Raw genomic sequence first — 23,700 nt, 5'->3', positions numbered from 1 at the left:
AGAAGAGAGAGAGAGAGAGGGGTCGAGCTAGCTGTGGAGTGGACGGTTAGCTGTTGTCACAGTGATTGATGTTACAGAATAATAAGCAATGCAAAAATTGTGAATGTGTCACGGCACAGCTACTGTAGGGGACTATGTATGCAGCGTGTACACACACGCACGCACACACACACACACACACGTGCAATCAAAGTCAAAGGTGGTGAATGCAGCTTATATCGTCGGGCGGAAACCTCCTCTCCATATTTAACTCACTAGAAACAATCAAAACTATAACCACAAAAGAACAAAAACAACTTTAGACAACTTCTGCACTGCTTCCCATTGGCCTCTTTAAAGAGGCAGTGAAATGAGTTTATTGTTTTGATTTTCCAAAATGTAACGTCCTCGATTTTATCACACTACAGCATCACGCAAAACAAGCATCAAAAGTAGCAGATCGGCAAGCTTGGTTTTCAGCTTGTAGATCTGCTACCTTTGCTATTTTATTTATTTGAATTCTGAAAAGTAACAGTTTTGGATATATGAGGTTTCCACTCACGTAGGCATACATACATTCACGTACACATGCACGGGACACGCATATACAGGGCTTACAGGCACATATGTGTAGTATGCATATTATGCATACTGCTCACACACACACACACACACACACACAAATGCAGACACAGCATGTGCATATTGCACAAACACACACACGAAAGGCACATGCTGTAATGCATACCACACACGAAGCACATGTACACTACAGACCCTGAGTCATTTGCACGCACGTACTGTATTTTATATACAGTATATTTTGTAACTTTCACACACATGCTGACACCCAATCCCGGGCCGATAAATCAATGCGAGAGTAGGCAGAATGTGAAGGAGAGGGCAGACGGAATGAACGGTCTAGGTCAGTGGTTCCCAAACTTTTTCATGTCAAGGACCCCCAAATTGACACTACTTAGCCCGTGGACCCCCATTTGAAAAGATATGCCAGGGACCCCCATAAGAGAAGACTTTTACGGCTCTAGCAGTGATTCTCAACCAGTATAATTTCAAGGACCCCCAGTTTGACATGCATTAGTCTACGGGCCACCATTTAATGGCATTTATATCTCTGAGACCCCCAATTTATATTGTAAAATCAATGATAATTTAACTGTGTGCTAAATTTTTAGTATTTATTTTCTCTTCTTCGCTTTCTTTATTTCTTGGAAAGAATAACACTATATGGGAACTACAGTATGCACTGTAAAAACTGTGATGTGACAATAAAGATGATTCTGATTCTAAATATATTTATTTCAAGTTGTCTGACTGATGTATAGCCTACAAGACATAAATAGTAGGGTTTGCGCTGCCTCCTCCTTTCACTCTGCTGCACCTCCCCGTCTCCGGCTGGCTCAGGAACAGGGCCGCGCGTCGCCCTTTCAGATACGTTCCTGACCCTGTAGTATACCTTCTCCTGAACAACACCCCCCTCTGCCTGTCTTCGCTGACCCTCTGCAATTCTGTACATGCACGCCTAGAAAACCCCAAAAATCTGTACATATGACACTGAAATCCTCCCCAGAGAGACAATGATGGAGGAGCGCCGTCTCTACCGAACTTGAGCCACGGGAGACACCACCGCGCGACCCTAAAGGGCCACGAGTTGCAGTGTCGAGCGTTGCGAAGTTCGGTATGAGCCGACTCAGCCCGTCCGAGTTGTACTGTAGATAAATCAGGCATTACGACGCCAGCAAGGCCTTGACTACTATACTGTAGATCAACCAAAACTATACTAAAAGTAAAGCATTCCAGATGACTATACAATGTGACTAAAACAACTCCCTTCACCCTCTCTGTCTCATAAAGACAGGAGAAAACAGTCCGATAGAAACAAATAAAATATTGAATGGTGGGAAAGTGGAAGGCAGAGAGCATTGATGTCCCTCCCACATGTTGTAGCTTCAGAGAAGAAGGTTTTAACGGCTCAGTTCAGAGTCTAACCCTGATCCCTCACCACAAAGAGCTCTGTGTGACTCTCTCTCTCTCTCTCTCTCTCTCTCTCTCCTCTCTCGCTCTCTCTCTCTCTACGTCTCTGTCTCTCTCTCCCCCTCCCCCTCTCTCTCTTAAAGCCGGGCAGAATAAACTTGCGAATAGGCACATTTCCAGCTCCGCTACGTTTGCTATTTTTGAATTTGAACCCTGAATAGTAACAGTTTTTTTTTTTTTTTCCTCCTGACAGACGGTACGGCTCTAGCTGTCTCCACTCATTCATGTAAGCATGAAAATATGGATAACAAATAAATAAAGGATATGCCAAAAAGATATTACAGGGAATGAAATAGCAAGATCTCCCCTGAGGGAATCGTAGGCTATTTTCTGGGTGGGAGTGCAAAAACTTTTATAGAGCTAAGCACAAAGCAGCACAGCAATATGCAATTCACAATTTAGGCATTTAGCAGACGCTCTTAATCCAGAATATAACATAACATAACATGGTAATACATCATATACAAAAAATAGTCATCATAAATCATAGGTATCATAGATAAGATAAGAACCTAACAGTGGAATATCTATATAATGAAACTATGCATGTACACTATGTCTACATAAAATGCTATCTAAGTTACATAAGCTGAGCCTTTGCATACGCCTGTAAGGTCGTTGAGGCTATAGGGCAAGTACTACGGCAAGTGCTACGGGCTAAGTTCAGGGTTTTCAGACTACGGCAGATGATTGGGACTGATCGCCGCAAGTCAAGTCCTCCGAAAACAGTTCTATAATAACATTCCAAATGCATGCATTTTTAATTCATTCATGATATGCATTGGTTCCACACGTACTGCACATCATCATCGAGTGACTAAACGAGTCAACATGGCTGTGTCTTGTCTGAGCTACAACCATTCATCTCTGAGAGAGAGAGAGAGAGAGAGAGAGAGAGAGAGAGAGGTAGGTGTACAGTAACATTCACCTCTGAGAGAGAGAGAGAGAGAGGTGCACACAGTAACATTCACCACTGAGAAAACATATACACAATGTGACTATTATCTTGACACGATTCACGAACCATCTCGACACACCACGGACACATTTAATACCGTACATTTTGACCGGTATGACGAAAAAAACATGATAAAAATAATTTAAGCTTGGCCATTCGCCTGCACCATTCAATGTAAGACCCCCCCCCCAACCTTCTCTTCACCTGGTGAGTTCTTATTGGGCCTCGGGCAGCTGTGCAGCTGGTCCTGATTGATCCTGCACAGTTGGAGGTATCTCCAATTAGAGGCCTGTGGCTATGAAAGAGAGAGAGAGAGAGAGAGAGAGAGAGAGAGAGAGAGAGAGAGAGAGAGAGAAAGAGAGAGCCAAGTAGTGCAGAGCAGGGGAAGGAAAATATTTGCTTGAGGTAATTAGAGAAGTGACAACTTTGATTTCCAAGAGCGAGCAAGCAAGTGGCTTTCTTTCTCTCTATCTCCCCCCCACCCCCCTCTCTCTCTCTCTCTCTCTCTCTCTCTCGCTCCCTCCCTCGCTCCCTCTCTCTCTCTCTCGCTCGCTCGCTCGCTCGCTCGCTCCCTCGCTCCCTCCCTCCCTCCCTCCCACTCTCTCTCTCTCTCTCTCTCTCTCTCTCTCTCTCTCTCCATCTCCCACTCAGTCACTGTGACATGCTGACATGCTGTACTATAGGATGGATAATGAGAGGAGAGGTGAGCAGAACGAAAACGGGACGGATTGATTATACCAACGCAGATTTGTTTTCAAAAATAAATGTGATAGACTGTATATTTATATACATATGTGCATGTAAAATCAGAATACAATTAGAATTAGCAGCATACAATAAAGACACATTTAAATAATTTGCTCGTGAACTGATGACGCCGCCTCCGTGACCTCCCGAGGCAGCCTGCAGCGGATCTGAAAGAAAGCAATCCGTCTAAAGTTGCCTAACGAGAAACAGAACGAGGCTACAGTGAGGCTGACAGAGACGGAATGGGGAGAAATGATAGAAAGAGGGATAGAGAGAGAGAGAGAGAGACACAGAGAGAGAGAGAGAGAGAGATAGAGAGGGGTGGCCGGAGGCCAACCATCTCCAATGTAATCTCCATTCGTGTGGATGGATTTCCGATGCGAGCGTCCTATACAAGGACATTTGGCTGACTCTACAGCTATATGATATAGACAGCCACCCCACGCACGCACGCACGGACACACACACGCACACGCGTACAGATAGATACAGACACGTAGACATATTACAGACACACTTTGCACATACTCATGCACACAGACACGGCCACACATTGAAGACCACATACACAGAGGGGGAGAGCAGAAGAGACAGACAGACAGACAGACAGACAGACAGACAGACAGACAGACAGACAGACAGACAGACAGACAGACAGACAGACAGACAGACAGACAGAGGAACAGGGAGAAAGTGTGGCAGAATGAGGTGTGATTCATGGCCGTGGGCTGTTGTGATGTGAGCGTGGCCTTCGCTACACTCCGCTACAATGCAGCATATAGCCTCGCCTGTCAGATACACGCCTGGCACGCCACGCCACGCCACGCCACGCACGTCACTCTCGCCGCCCGTCCTCTGCCTGCCACTGCACCCCTCCTCCATGTCGCGGTGCCTGCCAGACGGTGTCCGTCAGCTCGCCCTTTCCCTAACCCCTGGCACTGCAGCTGCGTGCATGCGCGACTCCCGGATGGATGGTGGATGGATGGATGGATGGATGGATGGCTCCCCCACCGATGTCTGTGCCTCGCTCCCGGGGCCATTGGCGACGTAGTGTTGATTTTCGTCAACTAAAACTATAACGAAAAATGTAATTATAATATATATATATATATATATATATAATATTGTTTACAAAGCCTAAAATACAAACAGAAATTAAATATTTTGTTCTAATGTTCAATGACAGTAAATCGTCAATTAAAATTATTGTCGGGACAAGACAAGCCAGGATACCTGCACCGTTTTCATGAAAACAACCTGCTGTTTCTCATTTATTTAGGCTTTTAGGCACTTTGAACAAAGACTATGTCTTTGTTCAAAGTGAGAATAAAGTTCACTTTCATCAGTTCTCGTCGGGGAGCCATGGGGGCCAATATATTTAGATTGTTGTTGTTTTAGTTTTAGTTTCTCAAAGCAAAAGGAATAATAGACTCTGGAATGGAGTGATTGCGATTATGGTGGTGTTATATAGGGAAGAGACGGCCCAACTGTGTCTGTCCCATTCTCATGCAGAGCAGACCTGGCTAGTGCCGAGGGGAGGGAGGGAGAGAGAGACAGAGAGAGTGGTGAAAAGGTTTCTCTCCATAGCTCGGTATGACTTATTTCTCCAAGGATCCGAAGACAAACAGTCTTGTAAACAAACAGACGAACAGGACATGCAGGAATTGCGTGTCCAAAATGAAAAGTAGCCCCTTATATCAATCCCATCTAGGCTCAAATCAAACCCACATCAGGTGGGCCCGGGCGGCTGGCGTAGCCGTCTGTGCACCTTGGCTGGTAATCCAGTGTGGCAGTGTGCCGTGGGTTCGATTCCCAAATAATGTTGTCTAGACAAGACATTAAACCTGTGTATAGGAGGGGCTAGCGCCTAGCGCCCCTCAAAAACCTGCATCAGGGCTACGAGCTTCCTCGGAATAGCCACCTTATACTTTTGTGGAGAGAGAGGGAGGGAGAGAGAGAGATGGAACAAATTAAAATAGGGTGATGCATATTGAAGCATCTTCCAGACAGTGGCATGCGCCCCTATAAGTGTATTGTTTAACAGTGGCCACTAGAGGGAGAGCTCAACACCTCCCATTATTAATATCCTTGGGAGAGACAGAGAGAGAGCAGGTCAACCTCAAGTTGATTAGTTTCAGCTGCTTTTTTAAAGGACAGCATTTCCCATGCAGATCTGAAGGAGAAAGCTATGGTGGAGCCTATACATATACCGCCCAGAAATCCATTCATCTCGCACATCTATCTGGCACTCCAGTGGTTCTCAACCAGTGGTCCTTGAGAGGGTTCCAGGTGGTCCCCATGATTGATGGAGAGTTGGTAACCAAATGGACGCCCCTTATTAGATCTTTAACTCTTGAGAGCGTAAAATGAATGCTCTCAGGAGTTAAATTATTGTTATACATCTGCATTAGCCTCGCGTTCCGATACTAATATACCTCTATGCTGCACTGCCTCAGGGCATATGCATATGCATATGATGGATGAAAGAAAGATTCAAAATCAAATCAAACTCAAGTCTGGCTGCGCCAGGCTAGGCTACATCTGCATCACTTAGTTTACAAGTCTATGCAATAAGAGCATGTAGAAAGATTGTTATGTTGATCAATGTTTGCCTGCTCTCTCTACTAATGGTACCACATTAATAGAGCATGGAATTGTGGGACAAAATCCTATCCGACGATAACAAAATACGAGGATCAATTTAGGCTAAATGTCATCAAATGGTTGTTCCGTGGCTCAAATGCTGAATAAATAATGGGACTTGATATATGAAAAGGGTTGAAAACCATTGTATATAGTTATATACTACTATCTTACACTCACACGCTATCATTGTTCTGTCTCTGCCTCGTGCATCTGCCTCGTGACGCTCACTCATTCTTATTCTAGCTTTGTTTTCCTATGCCTCTCTCTCTCTCTCTCTCTCTCTCTTTGCCCGTGGTGCCTTCTCGACCACAGCCGTTTTCTCGTCTCGAGAAGCGATACCTGGCAATTCTCCAAGACAGACGAGTCTGTCTTGGTGCCCTTCGCTTTGCACGATGCATCGTACGGACGAGAGCTGTGCACAGACAGATATACGCGTCCGCACGCGGGCTTTATTCACACTCACCGTGCATGTCTGCGGCGCATGTTTGTACCACACAGACAGACACGCTGTTGTTACGCATATTGTAGTGTTGGCTGTGTGGCAATGTGAATGTACATGAGACATACATTCACACCTGTTCTCTGTCTATACCCGTCCTCCCAATCGCTCCATCTGTGCTCTCTCTCTCTCTCTCTCTCTCTCTCTCTCTCTCTCTCTCTCTCTCTCTCTCTCTCTCTCTCACTCTATACTCTCGCTGTCTCTTTCTCTCTCTCTCCCTCTATACTCTCGCTGTCTCTCTCTCTCACTCTATACTCTCTCTCTCTCTCTCCCTCTATACTCTCTCTCTGTCTCTCTCTCATTCTTATACTCTCTCATTCTCTCCATTCTCCTCTCATTATCCTATATATTTTTTTTCTCTGGGCTTTATTATTGCCCTGCACTCCCATGTACACCCAAGTGATCGCATACACACCTGCACAAATATATGCATATGTACACACACACACACACACACACACACACACACACACACACACACACACACACACACACACACACACACACACACACACACACACACACACACACACACACACACACACACACACACACACACACACACACACACACACAGTAGTGTGTGCTCCAGTACTGCATGCACACAGAGGCAGGCGTGGGTAGAGAGACCCCCCTGGGGAGTACAACGAGGTACTGCAGTACTGAGGTGGTCTATTTAGAGCATTGCAGTAGAGAGAGAGAGAGAGAGAGAGAGAGAGAGAGAGAGAGAGAGAATATAATGGAAATACAATGGCAAAGATTTACTCATACGTTCTTGTACAGCCTTGTGTGTCTACCTTTCAGTACTTAGACTTTGATCCCAGACTGTACTGTAACCCAGGCATACAGTCATTACATTGCATTAAATACAGCACTAGTTGATGAATCCAGGCATGTTCTTTGAGGCATGCTTACATATTTCATTTTTATTATTTTTTTGAGGGGCTCCTATATCCAACTTTTAGTGTCTGTCCACAAACTTTTGTCCTACACAAACATTAAATTCCCATTGACAATGAATGGAGAATTTTACAATATAGTGTCTGAGCAAATAGGCACTAGGGGCTCTATTTTCGTCACCGCTAAACCCCTTATCCCTAAACTTCTTTGCCTTTTTTTTTACTATTTTGCAAAACATTTTTGAATAGTTAAAATGGCCAGTCTACAAGCTCACAACGTGTCAATGTAGATTCGCTAGTTGAACTATTCAAAAATGTTTTTCAAAATAGTAAAGAAAGGCAAAGAAGTTTAGGGATAAGGGGTTTAGCGGTGAGGAAAATGGAGCCCATAGTGTTGTGTACGTCGTGCTGATGTACGATGATAAGAGCGTCCCCTCACTTCACACATTATATTTTTTTAATATGCTCCCAATTAGTATAATAACCCCCACATATATCTTTTGGCAGTGAGTGCCATATCATTACTCCTCCTAGCCATTAGCCCCAGCAGACAGTCTCCTGGCACTGGCAGTCTCACCCAAGCCCAAGCCCACCCACCATATTAGCCCTGAGCAGTTCCCCTAACTCCGTCTGCATCTCTGTAGATATGGCCTCAATAACCCTGCGGAACCCATATAAACCCCACGTTTGCGCCGGTGCCACATTTTGTTGCAATAAAGTGTCTATCACATGCTGATACTAAGTGACACTAATTACCGAGTGACGGCTGAGGAGGCTGAGGAGGGCTAGACTACGAAGGTGGAAAGAAGGAAGCTCTTAACTGGTTTGGAGTGCAAACGAGCCCTGGCACTTTCCCCTGTTTCATCATCTGGTGTTTTCGCTAGTCAGGGAACCGCAACAGTTGAACAGCAACAGAAAAATGTCTTCCTTGAAATAACCATGAAAATGTGCCATGTTTGATTATCGGGGAAATGATATAACCATGTTTTATTCATGACAATGATTTAATTTTGTTGTTGCTGTTTCATTAACTTGTGGTGTGGCAATGTTCTAACTGTGTTGATGCTTTTTTAAATGACTGCTCATGTGTTTTGTTGGCTTAATTTAACCAAATGAATTGACATTATTTTCTTAAATGTGTTCACTTTGCGCACAGCTACCATATAAGTTGATCGTTTCAGTTAGACAGATGTAATCGTACCATACCTAAATAATTCATAAACATGTTTAACTTGCTATAGCTGATTAAAAAAAAAAAACTCTCATATTAAACCCAAGGTAACTAGAATGCTGTTAACCTGTCTAACCAGCCCAGCCACAAAAACCTCCTGTCCAACCTAACTAAAGCTGCTTTTTTAAAGTACAATAACCTGCTAAACATTTTTGCCATGTTGCCCTTTATTTCCTCTAACCTCTTCTAACTTTTCAACTTCCAGATCTCTTTTTGTAACCTCTCTGAAATGAATTTGTCTTCTCCAAATTCTCTTTAAAGGGAACTTTGATAGTGAGCGCCTGGCTATTGCTAGACAAAGAATCCCATACCGACTCGGTCGGGTAGTTGACGAGTGGCTACTCGACAAAGGTAATAAAATCCCTTTAACTCCACACTAATGATCTAACCGTTCTAACCTTACCGTTAACCACAGCTCTGGGGGAGGTGCAGTGCCACACGAAAAGCAACAGGGGTGCATAACATTGGCACGTTTACTGTGTGTATCCCCTCATATATTTAACCACATGAACCCTATAGCTAAAATATTTGACAAAACATATAGCCGATCTGCAAAGCTCGCAATGTGCCGCGACGCAATGGGTACAAGCAGATATACGCGACAAGGGGTGGCAAGATGGCGCGAGCGGCAGGAGTCTCTTCCTGGTTTTTAAACAGCAGGTGGATGGAAATGAAGCTCCGCCCACGCTGCAACTTGCAGCATGGGTGGAGCTTCATTTCCAATTCCATCCACCTAAACAAACAGGAAGTGACGCCTGCACAAAGCTGCATCTTGCGTCTTTGTGACGCGACTGTCTGGATGCAGGTAATGCCGGCTTGTAGATTGGCTATTTTCCAGCAAAGAGATTTAACGCAGAGGGTGGTGGGGAGAAAAAAAGGAGCACACCAAGCATAGAGCCCTGGGGGACTCCGCTTAATGAAGTATCTAGGGTTTAAGTGGTTAACAACCTTGACTGTGATTAAGGCTCACCCGCTCACCCCACAACAAACCATGCATTCCCCTCAGGCATTCTTCTCACTGTCCGTCCATGCAGTTTCTGGTAAACAACCTAAACTATAAAACAGAAACATTGTCGACCTATTATCCAGAAATGCTACGTTAGTTAACTTAATTCCCCATTCCAAGGCTGGAGTATTAAAGCAGCTGAATCTACAACCTGCATAGTAATTGGCAATTTACTTGCTGTGCCACTTTTGGAATTGTAACTAAGCCTGATTATCACAGTCACATTAAAACACCACCTCAACTGGGGCTGCACCTCCTCAGAGTCTTAACCCCCCAAATAACCAACGTATAACCTCCCAGTATAACTTGGCAAGTTGTAAATAGAGTATATAGAATTGCGTATATATATGCTTCATCTTCCTTTGTGTCTGGTGTTTTGATGAATGTGAACTTATTCATACCCCTTATCCTCCCCTCCCCCAAAGAACAATATACATACATATAACTTTATTACTGCATAATTTGCAGGAAAATATTAAGCCCCCAATTGAAAGTCATTAAAAGTTAAAGGGACTGTGTTTTGCTCAGTGAGGCCCCCGTACACACATACAGTACAGAACACACATGCTGTGTTTTGTCTGTGTTTGATGGCCGCCACAATGCATTTCCAATGGGAGTCACTTGGTTTGACCAAACATTTGTGTTTGATGGGCAGAACACGGCTGTCAAACAAAAAATGTTTGGTCAAACCATATGACTCCCATTGGAAATGCATAGCGGCCATTAAACACAGACGAGACACAGAACATGTTTTTTGTGTGTGTGTGTGTGTGTGTGTGTGTATGAGGGCTGATTACACGAACCACAACCTACCACTGAGTAATTTATTGGTTTTCTTCAAAATGTGATCTGTATCAAAGTGATGATTATTTAACCCTTTGAGTGTCTCAAACGTCCCAATACCTCCTTGTCTTCTTCGCCTTGTGCTGTTTGTGCTGCTGAAGGTGGTTGATTCTTAAAGAAAAAAAGAAAGAAAGAAAGAAAGAAATCACACGTGTATGAAATAAATCTGCGATTGCATCAGTAAGTACTCACAAGAGGTTGCAGACCTGTTTAACTCATTGTAAGTCAGGGAGCCTGTACTATAATAACTCCATGGGCGATATTTATATTGCATTGAAAAGACCTCGACTTAGACTGTATTGTATGTTATCTTCCACCACAAGACTTTTGGCATAATGTTCTGCATTCGGTATTCAGTTTGCACAGTCAGTAAAATAGTTGTAATGAAATCTAAATCGTTTAGATTACAGGCATTAGCTCGTTACCTTAGGGCAGACTTTATACTTTTAGATGGCATCGTGAATGCCAATTACCCAGGGAAGAATTCAAAGACGAAAATTTGTCACCCGAGAGCTAAATTAAGTATTCATGATGTGACAGTGGAATGGGATAAACGGGTGACTCACATGTTTATTTCATGAAAACAAAACAACCGGCACATTCAGCGCCATATTTAACTCGACTTTCTCTCCATATGCACTGGGGAAAATACCTCCTGCTGGGAGAGAGCTTAGAAGACACAAAGCAGAATTTCTTAAAAAAAGGCTTCAATTATGGATTGAACCAATAAAAACACATAACTTAAAGTACGAAAGGCTTTGTGTAATGCTATATGAACATCTTGGAAAATGAGCTTGAAATTGGATGACTTTTCCCTTTGTCATGGCGTTTAGAAATGACAGCAGTGCAATAGCATTCAAAACAAAAATCTTGTATGTTCCATAACTTTATTTTTATGAAACATGCTGACCAAGTAACAGGCTCAGATCGGGGTCACCGCTCCTAAAATGAGTGGGTATTTGTTTTTTCGTTTGTGAAAATGGTAGGGCTTATCTTGGCTCAAAAGCAAGGTCTCATAAATATGCCTTATTGAGAACTTCAAAGGCAAGGCATTGTTGGAACAGCATTTCCTATTCTGCGACACGGATGCATACAGTATGTGACTATGTGTGCTCAGTAGGGGTGTAACGATACAGCGATACGACACCTATCACGATCCATGGTTGACGATACGATACGTGGACGATATTGGGTCATTATGGCGATACGATTCAACGATTTAAAATCGATACAGTAACTATTTAGCAAAGACATTGTGGAAACATGTGGATAGTGCAGGTTTGTTAAAGGACCACTTCACCACTTTTCAACCTATCTTCATATAATAGGTCCTCACTAATAATCATGAAAAAAAGGGTGAAATTTTTTACTACTCGGTCTGTGTCTCATAGGAGGGCTGTGGGCAGTTCAGAAACTGTCTTCCAGTGACATCATCGATGTCTAAAATAGTGTTTAAAAAAAAAATCTGCCTAATGATGATGTCACTGGAAGACGGTTTCTAAACTGCCCACAGCCGTCCTATGAGACACAGACTGAGTAGAATTTTTTTTTCATGATTTTCAGTGAGGACCTATTATATGAGGATAGGTTGAAAAGTGGTGAAGTGGTCCTTTAATGGTATGTATGAATATATGGATACAAAAGTAAACAGTGATTCCCCGGCAAATACATTATGTTTGAACACATTATAGACAAACCTGTACCTTGACATGAACACAGAGAATACACACATGTATCGATAGACCAAGTGTAGCGATATTGAATGGAAAAGTAATAAAACGCCTTTATATTTGTTCTTCCTAAAATGGCTAAATACAGCACGTACGTATTATTGATACAATCGATTATTCACATTGCAAAACGATTGGATACGATGCGGTAACAGCGGTCAGGGGGGACGTCGAAGGTACAAGAGGACGAGGAAGTAGTGGACTTTTTCCAAGCTCAAAGGGTTAAAGATATATCTATTGCTTTGATGTGGAACCATGTGCAGATAAAGCTCAAACCAAAGTGAGATCTGTGAGATCTAAGCAGATGAAGCTCAAACCGTGAGATCTAAGCAGAATCTAACCAGAATCTAACCACCGAACAGCAACATCAAACCTCACCCACCCAAATAACCACTGAGGGCTTCCATCTCCCCAGAAATCCCTCCGCCGCCCCCCGAACCTGAACCCCACTGGATTACTGTTACCACACAGTGGGGTCGTCACGTCATAGAAAAGCCCTCAGTTCTAACCATGTTATAAACAACGATTATAACGTTCGAGCACAATTGGACCATTGGATGTCAATTTCTTTTGGAAGAACTTTGGACAGGCTGTGCAGATCGTTAAAACCAAAAATAAATAGCTAACTAAGTTCTAACCTCTTCTAAATGGAGAACAAAAAAATTAAACTGATTAGAGAATGTTTCTGTCCCCCGTTCTGACTCCCATTCACCCCAAAATACAAAGACTCAGAGGGTTAAACCTTTTTTTAACTAAAATACCAAATTTAAAAAGTTGTGACCATTTTGGGCTTTAAACTAAAAGAAAAAACAAATCCTATTTCTGTAACTGTTTTCTCTTTGAGAAATGGAATAAGGTCCCTTTAACATTTATTGTTTTCACTTCAGAGGAATAACTGAAATGTGTTTTTCGACATTGTAATGTTTACAGTTGCACCGTACAGTATATGTCATCTATCTGCTGTGAAGGTTCAATGGTGTTTGCCTCCTTGTGGTGGATGTGTGTGTGTGTGTAATAATGAGAACGGGGAACGATTTCTGTGTGCCCACATATGACCTGGTCTTTCCCATTATAATGTCCCAGACTGGAAACTATAATACACAACAAAATTGCGAGCATGAAACCCTCGCAGGTCCATTTCTACACCGCCGGAGTAAAAACGCTCCAACATGAAGGATTTGGCACTCCAAAGTCATTCCGCAGGGTTGCTGGGTGATCGTATTACTGCAGTGTGCTCCCAGAGGGCAATCACATACATGCCTCAGAGCGCCTTTGACCAGAGTGAACACAAAACATCAGCCCTCCCAGGGGTCTCCCTCTGCCTTTTCTTTTCCAATTTGCGTTTTTGCAGCGTTTAGTCGATTCCATAAAGAGCCCCGAGGAGCACGGGGCGACAGCAGTACGGATCCCGTACTGCTTTTGGGGTCCCATCGGTGCAATATCACGCGGCGGAGAACGGCTGAGAGCTTTTGACTATAATGTGTAATGTGTATAATATGACGGTCATCTGCAGAGTAGCCTCGGAAACCCAGACGTTTTTTATCCAGGGAGAAAAAAAAGTCTGGGTCCGAGTCCACTTCAATTCGGCATACAGTAGTGCAAACGTCGATCACTCTCTGCTGATTTATGATCGTCTGCACCTTTGTTAAATTGACGCACACGTACACACACACACTCCTCTCTCTCTCTGTCGCTCTAATAAATTAGTCTCATGTCGCACAGCTGCGTCTATAGATTCTCCTGGCGGATCCGTCCGGGAGCTACCTATGCCATAGAAAGCATAGGTGGACCCCAGGCTATCTGCAGAGTTTACTGGCCAAAACAAAGGGCAATATCTCTGGAAATGTGCGTTATGCTCAATTTACAATTTAGGCATTTAGCAGACGCTCTTAATCCAGAGCGACTTACATTTAAGCAAGAACAAAAGCATGGGAATACATCACATAAAAGCATTTATCAATATCATGAAACATGCGTAAGCTAAGAAAGTAACAGTGGAATATCTATATAATGAAACTATACATACACTATACATATAAACTATACATATTTACTACTATGCTATACATATGTACTATGGCGTGCTATAACTATATACAATACAATTATAGTGCTGTCTACATAATGGATGCTCTGCATCCAACTGGCGGCACGGCGGTCACATGCAGCGCCACACCTTCACTTTATGTGGGCCTCAGGTTAATATTAGAATACTGATATATTATTGATTTCATCAGCTGTTACAATTCCAAACATGCAAACTAATTTGTTCAGTCTTAGTAGGTGAGTATATAGTACTTAGTAGGTGAGTAACTATAGTGGCCCCTCTGGGGTGAGTGTGGAACTATAGTGGACCTCTGGAGTGAGTGTGGAACTATAGTGGACCTCTGGAGTGAATGTGGAACTATAGTGGACCTCTGGAGTTAGTGTGGAACTGCCCTCTGGGGTGAGTGTGGAACTATATCGGCCCCTCTGGGGTGAGTGTGGAACTATGGTGGTCCTCTGGAGTGAGTGTGGAACTATAGTGGTCCTGGATCATCAAAGTTGCCTAGTACTCCTGCTCTGCAGTGCAGTGCAAAAACGCTGGAGAGCCATGCAGGCTTTGTTTCAGGGCCTCCCCATGCTCTATTCCTTCTCCTCTCCTCTCCTAGACTTTGAGGCAGATCAGAGTGAACATCCCTGGGCCCTCTCTGTTCCTGCTGACTAAATCCAAAATGGCAGCCATTATAGGGAGCCAATAGAGGGGAAAAATAAGAGTCCCGAAAGTTTTCAACAGCTCAGTCCTACGCTTAAACTCGTTCAGATGTGCATGGCCCTCTTTCCTCGCCTCTCCCCCTCCTTGGATGGAGCTGTCATCCTAAATCCTCTCCGCTCTCTGTCACTCTCTCTAGTGCTGTTTATCCGCTCGTCCTACCTGTCTCGTTTTCCCCCATCTTCCCTTCTTTGTACCCTCCTCTCTGTCATTTTCTTCACCCCCCCCCCCCCCCCTGCCAGTATAGTCTTCCAGAACTTGGCAGGCGCCGGCTCTCTCTCTCTCTCTTTAGAGACAAGAGTGACACGCAGATTTCCTGATTTCACTGGGGAACACCGCCACGAAAATAAATAAATAAATATGTATCCGCCAAGAATTGACTTCTCTGTGTCGCTCCCTTTTTAAGAGATAAGCGTGCAGCTCTTATCCGAAGATGTATACAGTCATGGGGCGCCTTAAAACTACTTGAGGCCCTCGGGTTACTGACATTTTGAAGCTCCTGCAAAACGGCACAGACTTTGTGATGGCGCGAATTATCGAGCCGTGAAAATACAATATGACTTGGACTATCACAACTGAAAGTTAAGTAAAATCACTCCTTGAATGTCGAGGAATGAATGAATGGCATTCTACATATTACAGAGAAAGGCTATATTTGATTCATTTGCCAATTAAGTACCATGGATTTCTCCCTACTTTTATATGTGTGCATTTAATTGACAAGCTTGTAGACAAGATCCAAGTTTGAGGGGACATACTAGCGTCATGTCCAGCGGTGTGCTTCTTCACGCTACAGGGACAGGAGTTAGGCTCCTGCCCTATGGGCCTCATGGCTACAGAAACAGACTCCTGCCCTATGGGCCTCATGGCTACAGAAACAGACTCCTGCCCTATGGGCCTCATGGCTACAGAAACAGACTCCTGCCCTATGGGCCTCATGGCTACAGAAACAGGAGTTAGGCTTGTGTTCTATGGGCCTCATGGCTACAGAAACAGGAGTTAGGCATGGCTCGGCAAGGCTTACTTACTGGTTTGCCATGTCTGGGTGCATCTCTCTCAATCGCTGATTATTTGGAAACGAGAGCGTTGGAAACAGTTCCAGCCATGCACTGTGAGGTCATCATGCAATGCTGAGGTTCTCTGATATGCATCCATGAACCTCATAACAAGAGTACGTGTTAGCTTAAGACTTCATTAACATGATGTGACTCAGAAGTCAACGTAAAGATGCAACGCCAGTATGACATTTGGTTTCTATGCCTCGAGCGATATGTGAACGGAACCAACATTATGCACAAGCACGCACAAGTAGAAAAAAGTTAGACTCGAGTGACATTTCATTGTCAGCGAATAGGCCAACATCCCATGCCGGCACATCCACATTCGCAACATGTCACTTCAGTAGATAGGGCATGCGTTCCCTGCAGCTTTTTATGTTTTGTTCTTTTTTCCTTTGCGCTTGAATACTTATAATTGCCCTGTTTTCATGGAAAGTGTGGGGGGGTGGGGGGGGGGGGGAGAAACAATGGCGTGTTTGCGACATGCTTGCTCATCAGCAGAAAAAGAAAAGGCGCCTTGCAGATACAGTATGTAGATATCGCCTCGCTTGACGCCAGGCTGATGAGATGCTTGCTGGGTTTATTTCATGGGTCCCCTACCATGAAATGGCCTAGAACAGCACCGTCACAGCTGGAGTGAATTAAACAAAAGAGAGAGAGAGAGAGAGAAAAGGAGGAGGCCTGTCCCCAGCTACCCGTTACGCTATTATTATCCATCTGTCTCAGCGATAATAACGCCTCCTTAAGTTCAGACCCACAGACGGAGGTGTAAGCCACGCCCGGACTGTCACGCGCGGTCGGTCTGCTGTGTTGGCTGTATACACTTGACTGCTGAGCCCTCAGTTTGACATGCATGAGTCTACGGACCCCCCATTTAATGGCATTTCTATCATGGGAGACTGAGACCTCCAATGTATAATGTAAAATCAAAGTTAATTTAGAGTGTACAAATGGAACTAAATGGACCTGGGTCCATTTGTACACTCTCAGGGTTACAGACCCATAAGGGCCCATTTGGTTTCAAACTATCATTTAGCTGGGGACCCTCTAGAACACCCTCAAGGACCCCTGGGGGTCCCCAGACCCCACTTTTAGAACCTTTGCAGTATAGCTTCACATTGCATTTGGCTCCTTACCAACTTTGTCAAGCACAATTACTTCATGGTTTTGTGCCCGTTCCAACCTAAACTTCTGGGGGGAGTCCAGAAAAACAGCAAGTTCCCTGTTAATTACCAAAGAGGGCCTTGGCACTGAGGAGATAATTATGTTGCACATTCCATAAGCTTTTCCGTCTTCAGCCATCCTTCTTTTATTTATTTCATTTCCATTTAAGTTAAGGTGAGTTAGATATGGTAGAGAACTATATGATGCAAGCCACATTATATATACTCCACCATGCAAACACTGCTAGGTCGGCTGTCAATCACGCCACAAAGTGGTGTGTATTGGGGGAGGTGAATCCAAGGCTGAGCCGCCCACCTGCATGCTTTGCTACAGTAAGTGCAAACATTTCAGATGGCGCCCGGGGCTTCCTCGCCGTCATTATGTCGCTCCCCCAATGGTAAATGGTGCATTTATATAGCGCCTTTATCCAAGGCGCTTTGCGTAGATTGTGCATTACATTCACACACACATTCATACACCGGTGGCGGCGGAAACTATGCAAGGCACCAACCAGCACATCAGAAGCAAGGACACCTAAGGACACTTCGACACTAACTCTGGAGGAGTCCAGGTTCGAACTGGGAACCTTGCGGTTACCATCTGGCCACTCTACCCCTAAACCACCGCCGAGAGAGAGGCGTAATGATGCCTGTGGGAGAGAGATGCCTCTCTCTGCTGCTGGTCCAGGCGTCCTAGCCAAACACACCTCTGTTGTTTTTTACTAACCAACCTTTCGGTGGTCACCTTATCACCTATAACTGGAGTATGAATAAGCCTTAAGCCATCCAGGATGCTTGTGAATCATGACCATAAACCCCCTCCCTCCCCCCATGGACCTCTGGGGGTCCCCGGCCGAACCCCACTTTGAGAACCAAACCAATGGCCTATTCTATTGGAAGGGAGTGGACAGAGTCTCCATCCCGCCCTCCCCTCTCCTCTGGGTTAGTGGTTAGGGGGTCGGGGGTGGTGGTGGTGGTGGTGGGGGGGGGGGTGCAGTGAGCCATTATAGCTCAGCCTCCGACAGCCAATCTGTGCATTAGGCAGCCGAGCGTGGCCCACCCACCCAGGCCCCCCGACCCACTCCTCTGGCTCAGCTCGCCTCAGCCATGCAGTAATTATACCAGCCAGAGCTCCATCTGATGCTATAGACTGCATCTCTCTGTGTGCGTGCGTGTGTGCGTGCGTACGTGCGTGCATGCATAGATACTAGTGTACACCATACAGAAGAGTAAATGGCACCTTTTATCCAAGGCACTTTCCATAGATTGTGCATTACATTTAACCATTCACACACACATTCACACACCTTTACATAGATTGTGCATTACATTCACCCATTCACACGCACATTCATAATCATACACCGATGGAAACCATGCAAGGCACCAACCTGCACATCGGTAGCAATTAGGGGTTCAGAGTCTTGACTCAAGGACACTTCGACACTAACTCTGGGGGAGCCCGGGTTCGAACTGGGAACCTTGCGGTTCCCAACCGGCCACTCTACCCTTGAGCTATACTGCTGGTCAGTGCTGCTGACCAGTGCGTTGATGTGGCAGGATGGAGGACAGGCTCCAGGCGTCCAGCACAATTAGCTCACCACAACACGAGACAACAAGGGTCAGTGAGTGAGATGTGTGACTCACTCTCTGGGTGTTGATTCCTCCTACGTGCATTTAGCACTTCAGGGCTTTCCATTTCTTCCTCTGTTCTTCCACCTCTGTTCTTCCACCATCTTCAACTCCATCCCCACGGAGGTTGTCTGATTTACCAGCACTCACTCACTCCCACCTCTCTCTCTCTCTCTCTCTCTCTCTCTCTCTCTCTCTCTCTCTCTCTCTCATCTCACCCCCTGTATCTTGTCACTGGCCTTTTCACCTTTTTTTTCTTTTTTCTTTTCTTCGCTCTCTCCTCATCCCCTCCACGCACCGACTCTTGTCTCTCTGACATGCCGGCCTCCTTTCCCTGTCCCACTCGTCCGTCTGTCACCCTCTCTCTCTCGCTCCTGTCCGTTCACATGTCCCCCTGCTGTCTCACTCCCTGTCCAAACTCCTCTTTCCTTAATTGTCTCCATGGTCGCGCTCGCCGTGCCGGGAATGTATTATCCCGTGGCTGACCTGTGGCATTGTCGCTCCCGATTCTGCTCACCTAGACAAGTTGAGGGGGTTTCTCTCTCTATCTCTCGCCAAGCCAGAAAGGTGCCCGCCTGGCAGGTGGTTCCCAACAAACGAAAACGCCAGCCGGGGAGCTGTGGCCAGTTATTTCAGTTTCAATGTGAACTCGCTGCTGAATGCCCTTGCCGGTGGGCTTAACCCATTAAGACATGAGAACAGATTCTACAAAATGTCTTCCAAATCCGAACAGTTTTCTGAAACCCTATGTTTATCAGTGGTTCTCAAACATTTTCATGTCAACAACCGCCAGAATGATATGTATCTGGCCACGGGACCCCCATCTGAACAAATGTTGTTCCAGGGAGGGACCCCCCCCCCCCCCCCCAGAAACAAATATTTGTGTTAAAACGTTCACAAAGAATATATATTCAAAGATTTGCACACATTTTCACGATTTTTCAAAAATAGCAGATTTACAAGCTCGTAGTGCGGCACTATGAGCTTGTAGATCTGCTATTTTTCAACAACTTAAAGTTTAAAAATACTGGTTAAAATGTATTATTTAGAGAAAAGTTTTTTTTCCCCTTATTCATTACCGATTTTCCAACCTTGGAAATCGTTGACTAACTTGAAAAGCAAAGAGAACAAGGCGAGGGCCAAACTGTATACAGTATATGTACAGTATCACAGTATGTGATTTCAGTCTATAGCTGCAGTTCAGGCTGTGTGTCAACATCTGCTCTTCCAAGATGGTCGAGGCGAGGGAAATTGGCAGGTCGCCGCACGTATAAGATGCGTGTGATGGCGAGCTGTAAGGAGCTCGGGGCCCCCCGCGTTTCTCGAGGGATATTGATTCCCCGCCCGGCAACAAGGGGGGGCCTGACGCATTCTCACCATTGCAACGAGAGCTAGAAAAACACCACCACCACCGCCACCGCCAGCACCACATGAGAGGGTCAGACGCAGCAGGCTTCATTACCGCATCCTCTCGGCGAGGAAATCGAAGCCCCGGTCCGACGGCCAATGAATGAGCCCGGCATCATATAGGCCGGCCGACCGAGCAACCGACCCGTCCCTCGAGTGATCCGCTTTGAAGATCTGCACCGCGACTGACGTTATTTATTTATTTATTTAACGGTCCATTTCTAGCAGCGTGGAGAAACTGCATCCTCCACGTACATGTGTGCATTTCTCCCAGGCTGGGTGGTAGGCTGGGAGGAGATAGCGATTATACCCGAATCGTCCTCAGCACCTACTCCGAATGCACCTCCGACTCTCAGACGTCACAGAGTTCTCTGACGTTGAAGTTTCCTTGCCAAACCCAGATTAACATCTGAGATTAACATATAACTCCATGTTTAGCGACGTATATACAGTATATATCATGCCAGGCCGTCTGTGCGCGCCGCTTCCTCCCATGCATCTCCGCCCCGGCCCGTAGCTCCAGTTTCACTCTCCGGGCTTCTATAGCCGTCAGTGTTGGCAAGTAACTTAAGTAATATACTACTTTCAGTAATATTATTACTTTTTTCCAGTAATATGTAACTTAACTAGTTACTTTCACATTTTGAGTAATAATATTACATTTACTTTTTTTCAAAAGTAATATTATTACTATTTTCACGAGCCTTGGTGGAACTGTGGGTTTGAGTGTTTATTTATAATGGTAGACTGGATAGGGGTCAAGTTGCTTTGCAGACTGCTGATCCGCTCTAGATCTAGACTCTAGAGCGGATACGGAAACGATGCACACTCGTCGGTACGTACTGTATGTGTGAAGTATCGGATGCAGAAGGGCGGGCCTTAAACCGTCTGGAAGACGGAACAACAACCTAAACTAGTGTGTGTAACTCGTTAGACTGCACTGTTAGAGAGAAGAGACGTAAATAAACTAAGCATGGAGGAGGTGGAGGAGACAAAAACACAGGCACAACAAAGCGTTATAACATTCAATACTTGGAAGTATTCGCATTATTTTGAGTATGTCCGTGATCAAGACGAGATGAACATTATTGTCCGCTGCAAGTTGTGCATACGGAAGAAGCTATATTCCATGTCGAAATCTACTTCTAATCTATGTGTACAAATGGATCCATCATCATGAGTTAAATAAACACTGCAGAATAGGGGAGGGGGGACTGCTAATGTTGAAAATGCAAAGTAAGACTTTTGGGGACAAAATATGCAATTACTGGGGGCGAGAGAAAAAAGTAATAAGTAAAGTAATAAGTAACTAGTTACTTTTCTCAGGGAGTAATAAGTAGTGTAACTTTATTACTTTTTTAAAAAGTAATAAGTAATAAGTAGTATATTAGTGTTAAAGTAATATTTTGCCAACACTGATAGCCGTGCGTCAACACCTACGTTTTGACGTTCGGTGTTATTTTTTCCCCGCCATTGTAGCGATATAGAGTCGATAAAGAGTGCTGTGCATTCTCTGCCGCTCCCATTGTGCATGTCACTCCGCACAGATTCCCACTCGGGGAAAAAACACACTATAGGAATATAGATGTTGTGCCAACTGTGGATAAAATACAGATGTATACTGTATAGCAGTGTGAGAATAGAATGGATTAATTCATTGTATTCGTATGGCAGACACAGACAGACAGACATATTGATCAACAGACATGAGGCTGGTCTTATAAAAGGACAGCTTAGAGACAGACGCACATACATCACTGTCAGCGTTTGGCAGATCAATGAGGTAAATAAACAGTGTGCGTGACGTGCTACAGACAGAGCAGGCGGTGGTGAGTGCCTGAGTGGTGAGTCCGTGCACTCATTGTGGAGGCGCGGCCGGTCATCGCCGTCGTCTCTGGTCTCCGCGGTGCAGTTAATTAAGGCGCCATGCGCGGCCGGGAATGGCACTTATAATGAGCTGCACAGGCCGGCCGGCTGTCACCCTGTCTGTACCTACTGACTCTCTCTTAGCCCAGTCCCCCCCCCTCCCCCACCACCACAACCACCATTTCAGCCTCAGCTTCAGTCCATTAGGAGCCAATCACCATGATACCCCATGGAGAGAGAGAGAGAGAGAGAGAGAGAGAGATACACAGCCCGCAGGCATCCGAACCCCTAAATTGGTCCAACAACACTCCCTCGTCAATATGCAGCCATGCATCCAAGCCTTGTGCTGCTGTGTGCCTTGGTTACATATATACAGTATACTGTATACGCACGCACGTGCACAGCCGCACACAGCCACACACACACACACACACACACACACACACACGCACACACACACACGCACACATGCACACATACAGACACACACACACATTTATGATACAAGAGTTAAAAGTGTCAGGCGCTGCATGCATGTAAATCAAGGCCCACTCGTCCGCCGCCTGAAAAGGCCACCTGTCACCCACAAAAAGGTCATTCACTCCGTTGACACATTCCATAGGTTATTATTACATACGCGACACACACACACACACGCACACCAGACCCCACCTCCCCAGTCCCCCCCGCCCTACTCCCCCAGGCTCTCATATATATATATGATGCCTCTCTCTCTGACTACTTGTCATGCAGACCCTCCTCCCCGCAGCCTGCCAGCCAGTCTCCTCTCCTCTCCTCTACCCCCCCCCCCCCCCCCCCTCCATCCTCCTCCCCCCTTCATCTCCATCACCCACAGGCCTCTCAAATTGGCTCTAAAACCCAACGTCGCTTTCGATTAGAACCGGCCGGCCGGCCGAAACAATAACTTCATCAGAGCCTGTTAGACTCTAATCATGAATGGGACGGCCATGCGTGGAAAAAAACAAACACGGATCTCTCCGCGTATCAGCGCGCACACGCACACGGCACACACACACACACACACACACACACACACACACACACACCCACCCCTCCCATGACTATAGTGTAGAGGGCACCTTCCTCCTTGTCTCGGTGTCTCTCTCTCTCTCAACCTTATTCACTATCTTTATCTCCCTTCCTGTCCGTATGACTCTTTTTCAATCTCTCTCTCTCTCTCTCTCTCTCTCCATTCCTCTCTCTGTAACTAA

General features: G+C 45.2%; 1 protein-coding gene across 1 annotated transcript in view; it reads left to right on the top strand.

Moving 5' to 3' along the window:
• nrxn2b (neurexin 2b) overlaps positions 1 to 23,700 on the top strand; it is a gene marked incomplete at both ends in the record, with an annotated part of 864,412 nt that overhangs the window by 815,096 nt on the left and 25,616 nt on the right. Inside the window, one exon of the mRNA XM_083789063.1 lies at positions 9,273 to 9,362. Within this exon, the coding sequence (XP_083645189.1) occupies positions 9,273 to 9,362 (90 nt within the window). The remainder of the gene's footprint in view (positions 1 to 9,272; positions 9,363 to 23,700) is intronic.

This window comes from Protomyctophum parallelum (genome assembly GCF_964188405.1).
Source record: "Protomyctophum parallelum genome assembly, chromosome: 18".
NCBI classification, from domain to species: Eukaryota; Metazoa; Chordata; class Actinopteri; order Myctophiformes; family Myctophidae; genus Protomyctophum; species Protomyctophum parallelum.
Note: the sequence above shows the minus strand (reverse complement) of the source record. Positions and strands in the feature narration are given on the sequence as shown.